Below are 19,585 nucleotides of genomic sequence, written 5' to 3' on the forward strand. Positions count from 1 at the left end.
AAAAAAAAAAAAAAAAAAAAAAAAAAAACACACACCTTCCTCCCTTTAGCACCTGAACACAAATTATCACTCTTCTTTCAGTTTATGCTCCCCAACTCCTCAATGGTTTCTACCGGACCCTAAAGACACACCCATGTTCCCTTCAGCCCAGTACACACACTTACTCACCCAATCACTACCACTGAGACTGAAACAGTTGTCAACTTTGACTTCCATTTTCTCATAAGAAAGTTTCTGCTACTTTCTTCCACAGTTCCACTGCCTAACCAGCCTCACTGTGATGCAAAAAAGTGTACCTTTAAAATAAATCCTAATTTACAAAGCATTCTACAAAAACCTCAAAAATATTGTACAACTCTTCTACATCAAACATCACATTATAAACCTTTCTGGAACAATGACACCAAAACTTCACAGCAGGATTTTTCAGTGTATTTAATCAAGAAAAACAGTGCTGATCTGTACTTCAAATCTCCAGATGCAGCCTACATTATTCCTCCTAAATATGTAACTATGCATTTGGCTTTATGAAGAAAAGGGTACTGTGGTGCCAGAAAACATACTTTGCATTAAGTGCCTAGGTTGCTAACATACATAGACAGATCTACACAGTTTCTGTGGCATTATTTCTGCCTCCCCACCACCACAAGTTTAATCTCTACGGATTTAACACCTACTCTCAGATTACTGATCTTAATGGAGTGCAAAATCTAACACTGTTTTATCAGAACTCCAGTAGACAATAAACCAGATTACCTCTAAGATCTGCAGGTAAAACAGTCTCAAGACATTTGAAGTTTAACAAACATGTATCTACACAACTAGACTACCAAATTTGTAATCTCAATGATTGAGAACAAGTTTAGACAAAAGCTACTGTGTAAGAAATACATGTTGACTGAAATTTGATTATACTTTTACCTTGTGAACAGAATTCCTTGTCAGTTTCCAATGTTGACTGTGACCGACAACAGGCAACCTGGCTCGGAGACATCCAGGTTATCTCAGGTTACACTTTTTTTAACATTGGCACGAAACATGAATATTATTTCAATCTTCTGGAATCTCCCTAATACACTAAGGTAGTTTTGTTTGTTCTTAAAATCAACAGATCAGCTCTCCTCCTTACAGAGACCGTGAGATGTAAGTCCTGTTTCAAAATGTTTATTCCTAATAAATTTTGAATTTTAAAACCCTCTTTCATTACTAATGGACTAAAAAGCAGTTCATGCAACATAATCATACACTTTTGCTCCTTTCAGAATTCAGGAAGGAAGTTTTTATTGAACATTTATTTCTGCACCATTAACAATAATTTTATCTTCATCCAGTAACAGGCTTATACAGTTAAGATTCCTTTGGTTTCCAACTGTATTTTTTAGTTTTGGGCCTAACAACAAAGAATCTTCCCTAGTATCTCTAGGGTCTATAATCAACTTTATGTCTTAACTATTCTGTACTAATTAACTGCTATTTATCTTATTGCCCATATAAAATTACTTCAAATTCAGAGGGAAGCAAAGGCAGTAGCACAGGGCAGACCCTCATTAGGTCAGTGCTTAGATCACTCCTCAGCTGAAGCCTCTTACACTCAATACAGTTCACACTTGCATGGTTTCATTTAAAACATCCTCCTCCTATGTAACTTCATTTGGCTTTGTAAACGCGTATTTCTGACATGAAAAATCAAACTATCCTGCACCCTGTTTATACTGTTTTCCAGAATCCAAAAGAACTGCAAAGCATTTCTGCCCAGCAAAAAGCAAAAGCAAGACTTGAGCTACTACGTGTACTGAACCCAAAACACACAGTGGTACCTAGACTACACTTTCCAGTTCCTGAGATTACAGTAGGTCCTATCATTTTACATTTAACAGTAGGACACACATAGATTGTACCATGAGGCTCAAAGATTTGCCTAAACAGAAGCCTCAAAGCATTACAAATCAAAATGGATAAAACACTGCAAAGCTTCTCTACAGAAACTAAACCAGATTTCAACTCCACACTAACAATACAGGTAAAACTAGACTAGCTCCAGGCAGAGCCACTCCAGTGTCCCTGAACAGTGCCATTCGTGGATATGTGGACTGGAGAACTTTAGACAACAAAGAGAGGATGGTGACTTACCAATGCAAGTTTTAAGTGATTCAGTAAGGCAATACAGGGATACTGTTAGATACATTTATACATAACACTTGTATACACAAACATGTGTTACATGCATGATTTTATTAAAAATGTTTATAATACATTGTATGTCCTGAAAATTAACCCAGTGGAAATAAAAAAAAAAACAACATGCTACAGAATGGAGTACCTCCATAGTGCTGGCTGATAGTAGACCAGTTGGGCCTACAGCCATTTACCAAACATGAGTGGTGTTCAGAGTTGGTAACATCTGAAGGCAGTTGTCTGCCTGTCTGCCTCCAGCCCAATTGTTGTAACAAACCATTTAGAGCAATACATAGCAAGTGATGCAGCAAGGACATCATCTACAATTGGTAGTTAGAAGGGCAAGTATTTGTTCTTCATGCATACTGGTGAGAAAACAAAGTCTGCTCAAATGGCTGGGGACAGCAGTATTCCTTTCTGTTGCTAATGGCTCATTTACCCACATTTACCTGCCAGACTACTCTGAAATAGAACTTCTAACTAAAACCAAACAAGCTGGTTTCAAAGCCACAATTGTTAAACCATTTTCCCCTACCTGTGCTTAAACTCTGCAGCAGTCCTCCAAACAAAGAAGGACAAATGCAAAGGCCAGAGTATCTGCTTTTACAGGGGCAGTCATTGTTTTGGTTTCCTAAGGGAACAGACAACCTGCCAGAAGATACTTTAATCAAATGCCTTCTAAAACTCATCTAAGAGGCCATGTACCATTAGCATCACAAGTTATTTGTACCATTCCCCCACACCCCGCTTTTCATAGTTAAGACTGTGTCTGCTTAGATTAAAGACACTGAATTGCTCCACATCCTTTGAAGGATATTTCTTCAAGAGGAGTGACTACAAGAAAAATGAGTCAGAAAAACATTTTTTGCTAGCTGCGTTTCTCCTCCTCCTAAAAATACTATTTTAGGTTGATCCAGTCAAGTAAACTTTCACAATGCTTATGGGTGTTTTTACCTCTTCTCCATCTCAGTCTACTAATAGCAACTCAAAAGAGCTTCAAAGCAACAGATTAGGACTAAAGAAACCAACGTCCCAGTTTATTTCAAGCAAAGGATTTAAGGTTTCCAGAAAATCCTTGTTTCCTGATGTAGTTTAGCTTAAGTGTCTTTGTACAATCCTCTTTTGCAAGGCACTGAGCCCATTTCAGAGATCTAACTCCCAGTATTGTGGTACAGAAAGACTCAAACCTATTCATAAAAACAAAACCCAAACATTTTCTTTAAATTACTACTGACAGCTAAGTAGCAGAACCAAAGCATTATTCTTCAGGTAAGTTGTACAACACACATCCAGAAGTGCACAGAACTACATTTTCAGTCAAATCATGGATGCTACCAGGTACCCAGAACTTTTCAGTTCACATCAGTACAAACCTAGGGTTCATCCTCTAGGTTTCTATTTTAGAAGCATATGAGTAACATGAGAATTTTCATTTTAGAGAAGGCTTGCACAGCATATGCATATTACAGATACATACAATGATTAAGGACCTAAGGTGTATGGCAGGTAGAAAACCCAAAGTCATTCAAATGATAAACTGAAATGTTTAATTTAATTTTCTAGTTTACATCAGCCACTTGGAACATATGTTCCATATGGAACAATGGATTTTAAAAAAAAAAGTATGTAATACCTCTTGCCCAGTAAGAAAGAGTAGGAGATCTCCTTCCTCCTCTTCACACATGTGAATTTGGATCACTGTTCGAATGGCAGCCTCAAGGTAGTCCCTTTCTGGTTCTGGTGTATAGAATATCTCCACAGGATGGGTGCGACCCGGGATAGTTAGAAGAGGACAGTTATCAAAATAGATCTGAAACTTGCCGGCATCTAAAGTAGCACTCATTACTATAACCTGTAGATTTGAAGGACACAAAAAAGATGTTAATCCTAAGGTTAACAAGAATTTGTGAAATAACATGCACACAATATGTAAACTCAACAGTTGACTGTGATTTAAGCAGCTTTTATCACCTGAATACAGCACCCTTGTTATGAAGGTCCAAAAATATCCCTCGTCAAACACAGAAAAGGTTAGGACACAATTATGTTGTTTCTAGTATTTTCCTCAATACAAACTGCATTAGGAATTTACTATGGTTATCTTTCCAATGCAGATTATCATCAGATCTAAAAACAGTTGAATCTGCTTTAGTTGATTACAAAAATCAGCTAATGGTAAGCACAGATATCTTATTTGGTATGCCTGCAACTAGAAAGGAGATGCTGTTGGACTTCATCATCACTGACCTTCAAATCAGATCTTTGTCTTACAACCTCCTTCAGAACTCCCATCAAAATATCAGTAGCCAGTGTTCTCTCATGGGCCTCATCAAGAATTATAACACCATAGCGCTCCAGCAAAGGATCATTCATTGCTTCACGAAGCAACATACCATCAGTCATATACCTGAATACAAACAAAACCAATTTAAACACAAATTTTATTTAGTAAGCCTGATAAAGAATCCTCTTCTGTATCATTCACTAGGTTGCTTGAATGAAACTTTTTATGACCATTTTTTTATTAGAAACATCACTAAACTATTTCCAACAAGGTAACAAGCTCGTTTTGTATTTTCAAATAGAAACTACTGCAGAGTATAAGTGAAATCTGGGAGTAGGGGAGGAAGCTTAAAAAAAAAAAAAAAAAGGAAACAAGGATTAGCAACATTTTTCACCAGTTTGTAGGCTATTCCTGGCAGACTTCCAGGTCTATAATCAAGAGACAGGAAAAGAAAGACACAAAACCCCTCTGAAATCCTAGAAATCTTATTTCTGCAGTTGTTTCTCCCCTTTTCTGCTTCCAGATCATCTGTTCACTTTTTGCTTTGCCATCTTAGTTAAATTAATTTTTACATATTAACTTTATTCCCAGTCTTCTTGTATGAGCACAAGCAAAGACATCATAAAGCACTATTCCTTGAACCACACTACGTGGAATCCTTTTTAACTGAGCAATCTGAAAGGCATCTGCAAGTGTCACAGCACAGGAATCTAGAAGAGCTGACAACTACAACACTATGGATTATGTGTCCCAGAGTCATGTATAAGACAGTTTTAAAACTTTGTGGTAGTTCTCCTTACTGAAGTAAGCTACCAGACTTCAATACGAGTAAGAAGATAGCACAAAGGTCAGCTGAACACATAACATGAAAAACTGAATGCTGAAGAGCTTTATTCTTAATAGCACCTTAATAAAAATACTTCCTCAGATCAGCCTCTTATGGATCACCTAAAATTAGTTTCCTTACTGTGTAGTGATTTCTTTAGGAGGAATGAGACATTTTCAATTCTACTCAAGCCCCACACCCCAGCTCGTGCTATGGCTCCCACCTCTCTTCTCCAGTCAGACACAGAAAGGGCCTATCCAGAGTCATTCCTTTCCACACTACTCCTTTTGTAACTTTGCTCATAGCCTTTACTACCCTGTGATTCTTCCCACCTCCAAGCAGGCTGTTATACCTTTACCTGACAATTACCATACTTACTTCAAAATTGTTTTTGCGCTACTGCAGTCTTCAAATCGAATAGAGTAACCAACCTCCTGGCCCAGCATGACATCCATCTCATCAGCAACCCTCTGTGCCACACTCATTGCAGCTACTCTCCTAGGCTGGGTACATGCTACTCCCCTCTTTGGTCCAGGTAACGAGCGCATGTAATCAACACACCATTGAGGGATCTGTCAAGAATAAAATTCAGTTTTAAATACACTTCGAATGGCCAGATATAACCTGTAACCTTTGTATTGTATCAAATAAAGTTAGTTATAATTCCACTGAGATGCCAACCGCATACACAAAAATATCCAAAGCATGACTGCAGACTAGTTAATATATTATTAATACATTAAGCAAAAAAGAAGCATTTTAGTGATAAAATCATGGCTAGGAATCACAACAAATAAAATAAATAATTGGCTATGTTCATTTTGTTGATTATTGCTCTCTTGAAATGTCAAAAAGACATGAAACCCCTATGTTTTCCTTCCTATGTTAGCACTTATTTTGTCAGTCAGCAGTTTTCTGCTCCTGTTTGGAATCTGGAAACAGTGAGAATCACCCAAAATAAACAGCTTTATTCAGAAGAACTTCTAAGGTCATTAACAATCTGATGAAGATAGAATATTCTTAACACGTTCTCAGTGTGACATTTTATGAGAAGACGTTTCCAGACACAACTAGCTCCAAGACTGCAGATCAAATAAAATCCACTCCTCCTTGGTAATTGGTTTTCAAAGTATTCTTAAAAGATCACGTTTACAGAGTGAGAAGGAAAACAGAGGGAAAACAAACAACCCCCCCCCACACACACATTTATACATTGCACCAATGTGGAGTAACAGGAAAAACAGTAATTTAAACCAGGAAAGTTTTTCTTCTCAAATACCACATTTCCACAGCAAAATGGACACAACTGCATGCTAAAGCACATCTACAGACAAAATAGTGTAGACTGTAATGATTTTTTTTTTTTTTTTTAAATGGAGACAGCCTGAATGACAGCCTGAACCTGAAACCTTAGGCTATAGTACATACAACACTCCCCTAAAGTGCAATTTAAAGAGGAATTTGCTTCCCAGGTCACTAATAAAACCTATAAGCATACTAGGCAAAGCTTCTGGACTTTAAACAGAGGAAGTCCTGAAATAAACTTCAAAACAACAGGTCTGTTAGGCCACAGCGGCATGAAGTAAAAATAATTTAGAAGTGGTTTTCCAGTAAATAGCAAAACCAATAGCATTGGCATCAAATGAAAGAAAAGGGCTACACAGACTTCAATGTATTAAGCTGATTTAAATGACCACCTGAAAACTTTCCACGTCCAGCTTTAAAAGAAATACAAACACACTAGGAAAAAGGACTCTGCCATACTACATTTTCTACTTCAGTCATGACCGGGAATACACTGAAAACTTACTTGGTTGGTGTAAAACCTAACTAAGTTAACTCCAATGACACACAAAACCCACAAATCACAAAAAACCTTGAGTTTCCTTAAAAAAAGAGAGACATTTTATCAACATCAAAGCATGAAAAAAAGCTTAAGTTAGCACTCCCTTAACCACAAGTACTTCCTCAATGAAGAGAGATTTTCAAATATAACCCCCATGAACAGGAGGAGGTAGGGACTACACACAGAGTGGCCTTTAAATGCACTGAGGGCTGTTAAAGCCTATTTCAAAGTCAAAGGAAAGTCATTTTTAAAGGGATGCAGAGTATGAGATGGAAGAGTGCTATCCTGGCTTCTCTGAGCTGCTTTAATTTATTGAGAACTTTCTCCATTAAAAGTTATACAGTAGAATTCTCAGAATTTTCATTAGTTGAAAAGGTGTCAGACTTTTACCAACATCAATTCTCTTCTGGACTGCAAGGACAGCAGGAGATCAAGCTATACTCAGAATCACCTTGCTTCTAACTTCATCTGCCAAGAAAACTTGCTGACAAAGTGCCATTCTTTATGTCAACAAACATCCAATCCTTTATAGTTAAGGCTCTCATGCAGATGCTACTCTAATATTCCATCTACAGAAGAAATTTAAATCATCATACTAGCACAATATATGATACCATATTTTAAAGGGAGTAAACATTGCAATTATAGCAAGTACTTAACCTCTTTCTAAAAGAAATTCAGTATATCCATTCCAGCACCGAGCACATTCTGAGAGCATTTAAAGAAAACAGTTAACTTAGAAGGTTAAGTTTAAATTACAAATCAAGCCATTGCAAATACTGAAGACTTGAAAATGTATTGTCTTGGCTTCCAACAATACTTCTTCAGTGCTCTGGGTCTTTTAAAGGTGTATGTGGAACACAACTTTCAGAAAAGTTTTATGTCCTGTTGTTTCCATCATCACAGACAAGCATTCCCAAACTTGGGTGCTCTACAAGACTAAAGGGAAAACATGCACATAGTAAGTAGAGAAGGAACTTGAGAGGCAGCAGCTCACTCTCAAAAAGATTTACTACTATGTAGCTTTCTACTATCGCCAAGAAAGGGAAGATAAAAATTTTAGAAGAACAATTCATTATATATTTCAAATAATGCCAACTTTATACCAATAAAAGCAAGAATACATAACTCACGTACATCTTCAGTTTGAGCATTATAGGGTTTATTAACTACAGATAAATAATGATGTTGCTCTGATCAATGAATGTAAGGAGAAGAAAAACAACCACTCCTCAGCTGATTCTATGACAGCATTTGATCACAAAAAGGATGTGACACTAGCACATGTAAACCAAGGTTTACATTAAGTGCCAGCAGGATCATTTTCAGTGATATGTTCCTACAGAGACACTCTTAATTGTTTCAAAATATACCTGCACTCTCATAAAGTAGGAGAATTCAGAGGAAGCAGTGAAGCTTCCAAGTCAGCTTATGTGCTTTTGATAGCTTAAAACCCCATTTTTAGGAAAGATGCCTTAGGTTTCTTAAGTCCTTCTAGCCAATAAGGAGTAAAGTAGTAAGACAGTGCAAGAAAAGCTTTATGTCTGGGGAATGACATGACAGTAAGATGTATTTGAAGTTTAAGCCACAGATACTAAGAATACACACCCTTTAGGTCCTCAGATTCTCAGATCATGCAGCAAGAAATCTTGTTTTCATATAAATAAGTACCAAATGTTTTTTACATGAACGTTCAGAAGACTGCATCTTCTAAGTAACTATATAATCAAACTTTCTGAAGAATTCTATAAAATCCTGGTCTCATCTTATACATGTTAAAAAAAAAAAAAACCAATATAAATAATGCACAAGGTACCTTCCACACAAGACACTGGATCCTAAAACATGCAGCAAGGGCATATAACTTCAAATATTTCAGGTACAGCTATAAAAAGTATATAATGTACTACTATGTCCTTCACATTTTATCAACATCCAAATTTTATTTTATGGCCAAAAAATTATTTCTGTAAGACTTACTCTAAGTTAGCTACAACCCATTTATAAAGAACAAAATATCCTTCAGTTTTTACTTTCTGACTCAACAAAAGGAATTTATCAGGTTACAGAACAAAGAACTTTCTTACGTGACTTTTCCGCACAGATTTTAAACAGCAAAACAAAGAATATGTTCAAGTTTTCAACAAGTCTGTCCTGCTGTAAGTACACAGTGGTGTTCCTTAGATCTTCGCTGTTTACTGGTCCCCAAAATTCTTTTTAAGGGTTAAAGAGCCTCTACAGATCTGTTACCACTATTTTTACCTCTGAAGAAGATTTTTAAAGCCATGAACTCACAAAATAATGCGATTCTAACCGCAGCATGGAAAGCTACATGAACTCTGAGAAGTTTCAGTACCAACATGTCCTGGTTTTGGTTGAGATAGAGTTAACTTTCTTCACAGTAGCCAGTATGGGGCTACGTTTTGGATTTGTGCTGAAAAGTGTTGTTAATACAGAGATGTTTTGGTTATTGCTGAGCAGGGCTTACACAGAGTTAAGGCCTTTTCCGCTTCTCACACCACCCCACCAGCAAGTAGGCTGGGGGTGCACAAGGAGTTCAGAAGGGACACAGCTGGGACAGCTGACCCCAGCAGACCACAGCCATGTTTGACACCATATGATGTCCTGCTCAGCAGTAAGTTTGTAGAAGGAGGAAGGGGGAAGACATTCACAGTGATGGTGTTTGTCTTCCCAAGTTAACTGTTGTGCGCAATGGAGCCCTTTCCTGGAGACAGCTGAACACCTGCCTGCCAATAGTAAACAGTGAATATATTATTTGCTTTGCTTGTATGAGCAGCTTTTGCTTTACTTAAACTGCCTTTATCTCAACCCATGAGTTCTCACATTTCTCATTCTCTCCCCCATCCCACAGGGTGGGAGCGGAGTGAGCAAGTGGCTGTGTGTGGTGCTTAGATGCCTGCCTGGTTAAACCACAAGGAAACACAGGTCACTTCCCTCGACTGTCACCAAAATACATAATCCAATCACATCAAGTCAGAATTGTATCTGACACTTCAATCCCCTTTAAATTAAATTAATATTTCTAGCAGTAACTTTCATAGAACACTAACAAGTCCCTATTTCTGTAATTTTTGCCTACTTTCCAGCTGCTACCTAGAGAAACAGCTAAATAAACTACAGTAACAAATTCAGAACCATCTCCTCAGCTTGCATATCAGTACATTTCTGTCTAACCATTAAAATACCTTACATTCCTTTACCAAAAGGACAACTGCCAGACATAAAACACAGCAGTAGTAGGGGCCAGAGAATAGGACTGCATTGTGAAAGATGCTGAAAGATTCTTCTAGCTTTCATATTCATTAAGCAAATAAAACATCCAAATTAGTTTTGATCACAATTTGAGAGGTGTTCTTACACAATGAATTACAAGAAAGCAAAGGTATTTTTCAACCCCACACACACCTAGCAAAACTTTCAACCTTCAAAAAAACTACAGTACCATATAGGTAAGAACTCACCTGTGTTGTTTTACCAGACCCAGTCTCTCCAACCAGCACAAATGACTGATGCCTGATTAAAATATCTGTAAATCTTTCTTTATATTCCCAGACAGGAAGCTGTAGCCTTTTTTTCAGGATGTCATAATATCGTGGTGTATGCGGTAGATTTGTGAAAGGGTTAATACTGTGTGGAATCATTGCTTGTTTTATAGTTGGTAACCCAGCAGCTGCATAATATGTAGAGTTAGATGTAGATCGCAAATCTTTTTCCTTGTCCCTTTCTCTGTCACGATCTCTATCTCTGTCACGATCCCTGTCGCGATCTTTAGAACGGTCATCACGGTCCCTGTCCCGGTCCCGATCTTTCCTAAAATGAGTTAAGAAACAGCAGAAAATTAGATACTTGAATACTTAAATGCAGAGTAGGAAATTAAATACAAAGCAACCTTAAAGATATCTAGCACAAAGTGGCTATGAACTCAGTCTTTTAAAAAGCCTTGCAAACAGCTACCTGGAAGGGTAAGCAAAAAGTAACAGTATACGATTGATACTGAACATTAAACATAGTCACACTCATACATAAGCACTGCCACAGTTCCTCTCACTACAGACAAGACTGAAGAAAACCATCACATGAATAGACCATTGTCTTAACCTTCTTCACTTTATAATCAAGAATTGGCAGTACATTCCAGACTTCTCTCACAATTCCTCGTATCTCCACTTGCTGCTGCTGCAGAAAAATAACACTAAATAGTTTTTTTGCTTATCTAGCAAGGGAATTATGGTAACCCACAAAAGCTAACCCAAGATGATAGTGAGCCCTGGAAAAGTTTGATTTTCACATCCATAATTACTCTCTGGCTTTTTTTGTTTTGTTCGAAGTCTTCCATACAATTCTGACTTAATCAACTTTGATATACAGGTTAAGTCTGAAACCTAGACGTAAAACTAGCCACTACAGTTTGTAAATCCATAGAATCATTTAGGTTGGAAAATACCCTTAAGATAATCAAGTCCAACCATTAACTTAACACTACCAAGTTGTACCATCTTCTCCAGTATCATCTCCTACCACACACTTAAAACAGCCAGCATTTACATATGCCCATTCGTTCCAGATATTAAATAATAATAATAAAAAAGTTAATTGCTCTTTCAAAAGAAAAACAGTATTATTGTCACCACAGTTATCCACTCAAATTTCAGTCTCTGGCCTCAATCTTAGTATCAGTTTTTTATTTTGAAAATCCATTTACTTGTTCTTGCACATAATCTCACTCTCCCTACAAACAATCGAACATTTGCAAAGTCCTCAGTTTGACTCAGAGAACTACAGCTACCTGCTTTTAATAAAAAATCCCAAACTTACCCTAATTCAGCACTCTGAAATAAGCCCTGCTTTAAAAAAAAATACCCCATCACATTTTAAACTACCGTAAGTAAAAACACTGCAGAACTGAGGATATTCTCAGCTTCAGTTTCTTTTGTGCATTATAAGTGGAATTCCATCAAAAAAGGCAAAACAATCTAAGTTAACACCAGCTTTATAGTAAGTGTACACATAAAAATATTTAGGAATAGTCATTAAGGGAAAACAAAACCTCCCCCTCTTCTTTTGCAGCACTCAGACATGCCTGAAAGGAAGAATAGAGAGCATTTCTAAAGAAAACTGTTAGTCAATACTCCTCTACACAACTTTTTTTTTTTTTAACATGAAACTGGCACTCAAATGTAACTGATGAAATAATAAGCAAATCCCTACCTACAGGGATGATGAAGTAATTCAGACTACATTAGTACTGATTTTATAAATTTTACTTCAAAACGTGCTGCAAATCAGAAACAACCACCACTCCTGTTCTTGTATAAATGAATGCAATCTATGCAGGCTGTATTTTTTCCCTTCAATACTTCAACATATTATGGCATCAGAGGTTGTCACAATACTTTAAGACTTCTTTTAACACAGACTCATTGAAAATAAAGATTACAAAGCATGCTGCGTAGATTTTCCTAAAGCTTTGGACTTTAAAAATTAAGGCCATTTTAGACTACTTGTTTGAATCTGAGATACCATAGCTTGAACTTTACTTCTAAGATGGTCAAATACTGTAAAAGCTAGCAGTCTCTTCTTTCTGTAAAATGGCAGAAAATATTGCAGAACCCAATAGGTTCAAATTCCCTGCTATGGAAATATTACCTCTGTTACAAACTGAAGGAACTAACACTTAATGGAGGAAGAGTCTAAAAGCAGGTATCAGACAGGAATGAAGCTTTGGAGTTATTGTGCTATTCACAATCAAATTAAGTATCTGCAGGTATGAGTATAAACAAATGCATGGCCAGACAGTAACAGTATTAATGAAATAAAGGTACAAAAACAATTTAAGAATGGTTAAAGCTAGGGTAAAATACAACAACCTGGTAGCAGCACACACTTAACTGAAGTGTGAAGACACACTACTAATGAGGTTTTTTTGGTCTGGTTTTGGGGGTTTTTTTGTGTACACATGCTTCTGAAGGATTTTTAGGATTTTTATTCTTCACTGGTATCCAGTCAAAGCATAAAAAAACCCACAAAGCAAACTATTCCATAACCATTTACTTAAACAGTATTATGTCAGAAGAGGCCCTGCAGAGGGATCTAGACAAATTGGAGACTGAGCAACCACCAACCGCACATGCCAGATTTTTGCACCTGGGACACGACAACCCTGGCTGTACATACAGACTGGGGGATGAGATGCTGGAAAACAGCTCTGCAGAGAGGGATCTGAGGGTTCTGGTTGACAGCAAGTCGAACTTGAGCTAACAGTGTGTCCTGGCAGCCAAGAGGACCAACTGTGCCCTGGGTGCATCAAGCACAGCATTGCCAGCTGGGTGATGGAGGCAACTGTCCCACTCTGCTCTGCACTGGTGTGGCCTCACCTGGAGCACTGTGTGCAGTTCTGGGCACCACAGGATAAAAAGGATATAAAGCTACTGGAGAGTGGCCAGAGGAGGGCCACAAAGTTGGTGAACAGTTTGGAGAGGAAGCTGTAGGAGGAGCAGCTAAAGTCACTCGGCTTGTTCAGCCTGAAGAACAGAAGACTAAGAGGAGACCTCTTCACAGTCTACAGCTTCCTCACAATGGAAGGAGGAGGGGCAGGCGCCAAACACTTCTCTTTAGTGACCAGTGACAGAACCCAAGGGAATGGGAAGAAGATGTGCCAGGGGAGGTTTAGTTTGGACACCAGGAAAAGGTTCTTCACCCAGAGGGTGGTGGAGCACTGGAACAGGCTCCCCAGGGAGGTGTCATGGCCCCAAGTCTGACAGTGTTCACGAAGCAACTGGACAACACCCTCAGACACATGGTATGAACTGTGGGGTTGTCATATGCAGGGATAGGAGTTGGACTCGATGATCCTTGTGGGTCCCTTCCAACTTAGGACTTTCTATGATTCTAAGGTTCTACATCGCAGACAGAGGGTATCTTTAGGCATGCTTCAGCCTCACACAAACCAGCACTATCACACTGCTGCCTACCCTTCCTGTGTGTTAGCATACGCATTTCAACAGCCCGTGAGGCACAAGCCCTCCCTAGATCCCCTCCACAAAGGTTAGAACTAACTCAGATCAGTTCTCTCATCTAGTCTGCCAAATGCAGCACAAGGGAGAAGGCAGCACTGTCTTCCTCCATGTTGGTAGCAATTTGTGTGGGCTTAAAACATAGATAAAAATACCACATCAAGAACAAGACAGTGGATTAAATGGACTAAAAATACAATCCAGAATGGAAAGTCTTGTTAATTCCCCATTTCTCAGTTTCTTAATTGAACTCTTACAGCTGTTTAATCATACAAATAAGAAAACAAACCTATCAAGCTCTATTTACATTTCAGAAGTAAAAAACTACTTACAGGTTAATCAACAGAGTTACGTCTCTTGTTTTAAAAACAGAAAGAAGTGTGGGGCAACCAGATCTCAGCATCAAAAAAACAACATATGCCCTCAAACACACTCTCTAATAGTTACCATTTTATAGAAGCACTTTCCCCCCCCAAAATGTTTCCCAGTCTCCCATTATAACTCAACATTAGCAGACACATCCAGACTCCTTTGGTCAACAAGAGAAAAGAGGAATAACAATTATACTGCCATATAAATTTACTAAACTTTCTAAAAATGCAACTTGACAGTTCTTCATTTATGAACTGTCACATTTAAGTTACTTCTCATTATTGCAGAGATCAATCTCAAATCCAGAAATAAACAACAAAAAAATTTTAATTTAATCACATCTGAATTCCATAGCAGCCTCCATAATCAGAGGGGGTTGGGTTTTTTAGCTTTGTTTTTCAAGTGAAGTAGTCTGGTCTGCTATCTGCCTTCACTTTCTTATGTCCACAAACACATAATACATACAGACATCGATACAAAAGAAATGCTGTAGCAGTCATTAAATCAGAGGATGAAAAGCATATAGAAATTAAAACAGAAACAAAGGGCACAAGGTAAAACCACTGGTCATGGCAGTGAAAGTCTAAGTACATCTAACAGAACATCAGCATTTTCTCTTATTACTAGACATGGCAAGAGTTGATGCAAAAAAGCCACTGCAGCTAACAGAGTATTTCTGTTCTATACCTAAAAAAACCCAAAGCATAATTAGTCTGAGTGATACATCCTACTAACTGTGATGTTATACAGCAACAACTGAAGTTAAGTATGCTTGGAAAAAAATTTAAGTAGTGTGTACGCAACTCACACAAACACTGCAACCAAAAGCCTTCCATAGAACTCACGTTTTTTTAAAAAAAGGTTTTTTTACTTCATAGATGATACTTCAAGACTGGAAGAAAACCGATGCCTTACCAGTGCTTAAGGTTACACCAACAACTGTAAGCCTGTTGGCCTGGCATCATTGCCATGTAGAGCAACACAAACTATTACAGGCCTCAATTCAAAAGGAACTAAAAAAAATAGAGGGTAACCTGATAAGACTTCCATACTTAATCAGGTGGTTCCATCTGAATGCAAGATAAACTACCAGTCTGCATGCGAAGTAGCAACCATTCATGGAGCTAATTCAGCTTAATCCAGCTCCCAAATCAACTAAATTGCATAAAGCCACTCTTGGTACAGGGAAAGACATGTACATACATGCGATTAACAAGAATCTCTCTGTGCATCTTCCTTACAGCCTTCCATAAACTGTAAAACCAAACTAAAATAAATCAAGACAATGTAACCTTAGCACAGCTTGTACTACATGAATTAAGATTTCAAGTAATGGTAGAAATACTATAAGCATAATTATTGAGTGCTATTGACTTGTTCTCCAGCCTATACCTTTCAATGTTTTTATTGACAGAGGACAAGAAGACAAATGGGCACAAGACCAGCACTTGTATAGTTCTTGTGTGCCATAAAGGTCAAAGGCTTCTGGTTAAAAGTTCTACCTGAGAACTTACAATAGTATATACCAAGTGGTAAGGTTAAGAGCTCAAGATGACAGTAGGTTATCAGTAAAAACAATGCCAAATAATAAAATTATACCAAAACTACAAAACCCATCAACATACAAACAAGGAAATACTGACCTGTGATTATCTTTGCAACCAACCACAATGCTTATACCACATTTAAATAATGCCCAGTTTTGGCATAACCATTTGAAAACTTTACAGAAACACCTACATACAAAAAAGCTGCATATGTACAACTTTTCTGTATACAGAGAAGAGCTATTTTAACTTCCAGCAAACCATGCTAAAACATCTTAAAGGAGATAAAAAGTTCAATACATTGATTTAAAAAAATAGCATTATGGTGATGCTACATACAGGAAACAAATGTTCAATAATAATAATAATAATTCACTTTCGTTTTTAGCAGAGAAAAATGCATCAAACTCTAGGGGCTAAAACCTGAACTATAGAAGCCCAGCTTTAGAAAAAAAAAAGACACGTTTTGCAAAGACTGTTTATCAGTGAACACTAACTGCCACAGCAAACTCAGTCACTGCAAGCTTCCAGACCAAGATTAAACATTTTTCTTAGATAAACACTCTAGACTAAAACAATGCTGTTGGACTTCAAATATTGATTAATACACGGAAGCCTTTCATGCTGCATCAAGAAGGACAGACTAAGATAAACATGGTATTTGTGTTCTCTTTAGACTTCAGAAATTTCCTTGGAAGAGCCCCCCCCCAATTAGCAGGTAAAGAGATTATGTGGAGAAGGCTCCAAAACAGCTGTGTATAAAAGGACAGCACCATTATATCGCCTATACTCCTGCAATTTCATTAACCTTGATAACAATCTGCTAAAGCTTGTGCAGTACAGTCCTAAAACTTTAACCTTTGCAAGACTACGAAGAACAAATACCATCCCTCCCCTGACCCCTACCCCAAAACCCACCCCACCATCGATTCTTACTTAAAGTGAGGCATATGCTTCCAGCTAGCGAGTGAAAGATATTAACAGAGAAAGAGCGTTTCTATCAGGCTAGCCACTAATTATACAGGCGGAACGAAGCCCATGCTGACCTCTAGGATCACATTGCCAGACCTCTCAAGCCAAGAGAGGGGAAGAAGAAAAAAAAAAAAAGGGGAGGGGGGGGGAGAGAAAAAGAGAGAGATAAAGAACGCAAAGCATGGCAGACAAAGCGAAGCGGGGGGAGTGGGCCGAGCAGCGCGCCGCCCCCGGAGCCCAGCCCAGCCCGCCCAAGCGGCGAGGCCGGCGGCTCCCTCCCCTCCTCCCCTCTCCCGCCTTCCCCGCCATCCGCCGCCTTCGTCCCCACCGACGGGCCCGGGCCCCCCGCAGGGCCGGTCCTAGGCCCGGGCCTAGCGCTGCAGGAACCGCGGGGCTGCCGGGCCTGCCCAGCCGCGGAGGCGCCGCTGGGGCTTCACCGCGCGGCTCCCGCCGCTGCAGCCCTCTCCCTCCCCCGCACGGCGGGCGCCCCGCGGAGCCTCAGCCCCCCGCGGAGCGGCCAGAGCCGGGATGGGGCGCGGATTGCGCGGCGGCCGCCGCGATCCGCCACCCGCCGCAGGCAGCGCTGCTGGACCGGGCCAGGCCGGGCCGCGCCGCCCCTTACCCGTCGGTGCTGCGTTTCTTGCTGGAGCTGTAATCGTCCCCCAGATCTAGACGGTGGCGCTTGGACATGGCGGCGGCCGGAGGGGCGAGCAGCCGCTCGATGCGGTCGGTCGGTCGGTCTGTCTGTCTGCCTGTCTGTCTGCGGGCCGGGCCTGGGTGCGGCGGGGCGCGCGCTGCGCTCCTCGAGCTGCGGCAGCAGCGCCGCGAGGCCAGGCACACACACTAAAATGGCGGCCGGAAGGAAGCGCCGGGGCTGCGCGAGACGCTGGCGCGCGCGCGGCGAGGTAGCGGGGAGGGGGGGGGAAAAGAGGGCGGAGCGCGCTCGCGCGCGCGGGCGGGCCCGCCTGGGAAAGGCCTCCACCGGCGCGCGCCCAACGGCCGGCGCAGCCCCGCGCGCTCCAGCGGCAGCGGGGCGCCCGCTATGGTGGGGGCTGGGCTGGGACCTGGGCTGGGACCTGGGCTGAGCTGAGCTGAGCTGAGCTGAGCTGGGACCTGAGCTGAGCTGAGCTGAGCTGAGCTGAGCTGAGCTGGAACCTGCCCTGGCCGGGCCTGGCCGCTGCCGGTGGTGCCCGACACCAAAAGCACTTTCCTGCTGCCCTAGCTGTTCCCGCCGGGCAGGCGTGCGCTGGAACAGGAGGCTACACGGGGGAGTTTGGACCGGGATAACTGTCTTGGCAGAGCCCAGGTTTGGGCCGGCACAGACCTGCTTGGGCACGTTCGCCCTGCGTGCAGGGAAGGGCAGTCTCATGGGTCATCTGTAGCAGCAGAAATACTAGAAAACCAGGGACATCAAAGCTGTGTGCTGTAAAAGCACATACAGACTCTAACTACTCGGATGTCAACAGTGAGTGTTCGTGGCAGCATATTTCACATAGAAAAAAATAAACTGTCTTTCAAAGACCCAGAAACACGCCAGTTTTTCCCACTTGTAGTTTGTCTTACAGAATCACAGAATGTTAGGGATTGGAAGGGACCTCAAAAGATCATCTAGTCTAGAATCACCAGTTCACAGGACGCCCATGTTCGTTACACAAACTGCACTAGACCTGTTTAGTTCTACTGCTTCGAAGTCTTCCAAGCGTGGGCACAGCTACAATGGCATTTAGTAACACAATTCCCTAAGTGAAACAAAACACATAAATTCAGAGAATCACAGAATGTCAGGGATTGCAAGGGGCCTTAAAAGATCATCTAGTCCAATCCCCCTGCCGGAACAGGAACACCCAGATGAGGTTACACAGGAAGGCGTTCAGGCGGGTTTTGAATGTCTCCAGAGAAGGAGACTCCACAACTCCCCTGGGCAGCCTGTTCCAGTGCTCTGTCACCCTCACTGAGAAGAAGTTTCTTCTCAAATTTAAGTGGAACCTCTTGTGTTCCAGTTTGAACCCATTACCCCTTGTCCTATCATTGTTTGCCACCGAGAAGAGCCTGGCTCCATCCTTGTGACACTCACCCTTTATATATTTGTAAACATTAATAAGGTCGCCTCTCAGTCTCCTCCAGGCTAAAGACACCCGGCTCCCTCAGCCTTTCCTCATATCATAAGGGAGACGCTTCACTCCATCATCTTTGTTGCTCTGTGCTGGACTCTCTCCAGCAGTTCCCTGTCCTTCTGGAACTGACGGGCCCAGAACCGGACACAATATTCCAGATGCAGTCAAGCCCTGTTTCCTCACTACAGTTGGGTTTTGCTTGGGCAGTTACTGCTGTGATTACTTTCTGCACTTCCAACCAGCGAAACTACCAGCAGAAGTCTGCAGGCTAGAGCCTGGTCCAGAAGAGTTGGTCCTTGGAGCTGTTTCTTTTGTCCCTGAGCTGTGTTCCCCATCTCCTACCTCCCCCAGCAGCTTTTAAGAACTGGGCTAACCATCATCACAAACAGAACGTGTTCTCTAATAGAAGGCACCA

The 19,585-nt window shown here is 40.6% G+C and overlaps 1 protein-coding gene across 1 annotated transcript in view; it reads right to left on the reverse strand.

The window, feature by feature from the left end:
* DHX15 (DEAH-box helicase 15) overlaps positions 1-17,955 on the reverse strand; it is a 45,851-nt gene extending 27,896 nt beyond the window's left edge. The window contains exons 1-5 of the mRNA XM_065060649.1: positions 17,679-17,955; positions 10,614-10,962; positions 5,664-5,857; positions 4,423-4,582; positions 3,809-4,027 (exon numbers count right to left, since the gene is read on the reverse strand). Coding sequence (XP_064916721.1) covers positions 3,809-4,027; positions 4,423-4,582; positions 5,664-5,857; positions 10,614-10,962; positions 17,679-17,746 — 990 coding nt within the window. The 5' untranslated portion in view covers positions 17,747-17,955. The remainder of the gene's footprint in view (positions 1-3,808; positions 4,028-4,422; positions 4,583-5,663; positions 5,858-10,613; positions 10,963-17,678) is intronic.
* Positions 17,956-19,585: the final 1,630 nt, after the last annotated feature.

The sequence above is a fragment of the Columba livia genome, chromosome 4, assembly GCF_036013475.1.
Source record: "Columba livia isolate bColLiv1 breed racing homer chromosome 4, bColLiv1.pat.W.v2, whole genome shotgun sequence".
Taxonomy (NCBI): domain Eukaryota; kingdom Metazoa; phylum Chordata; class Aves; order Columbiformes; family Columbidae; genus Columba; species Columba livia.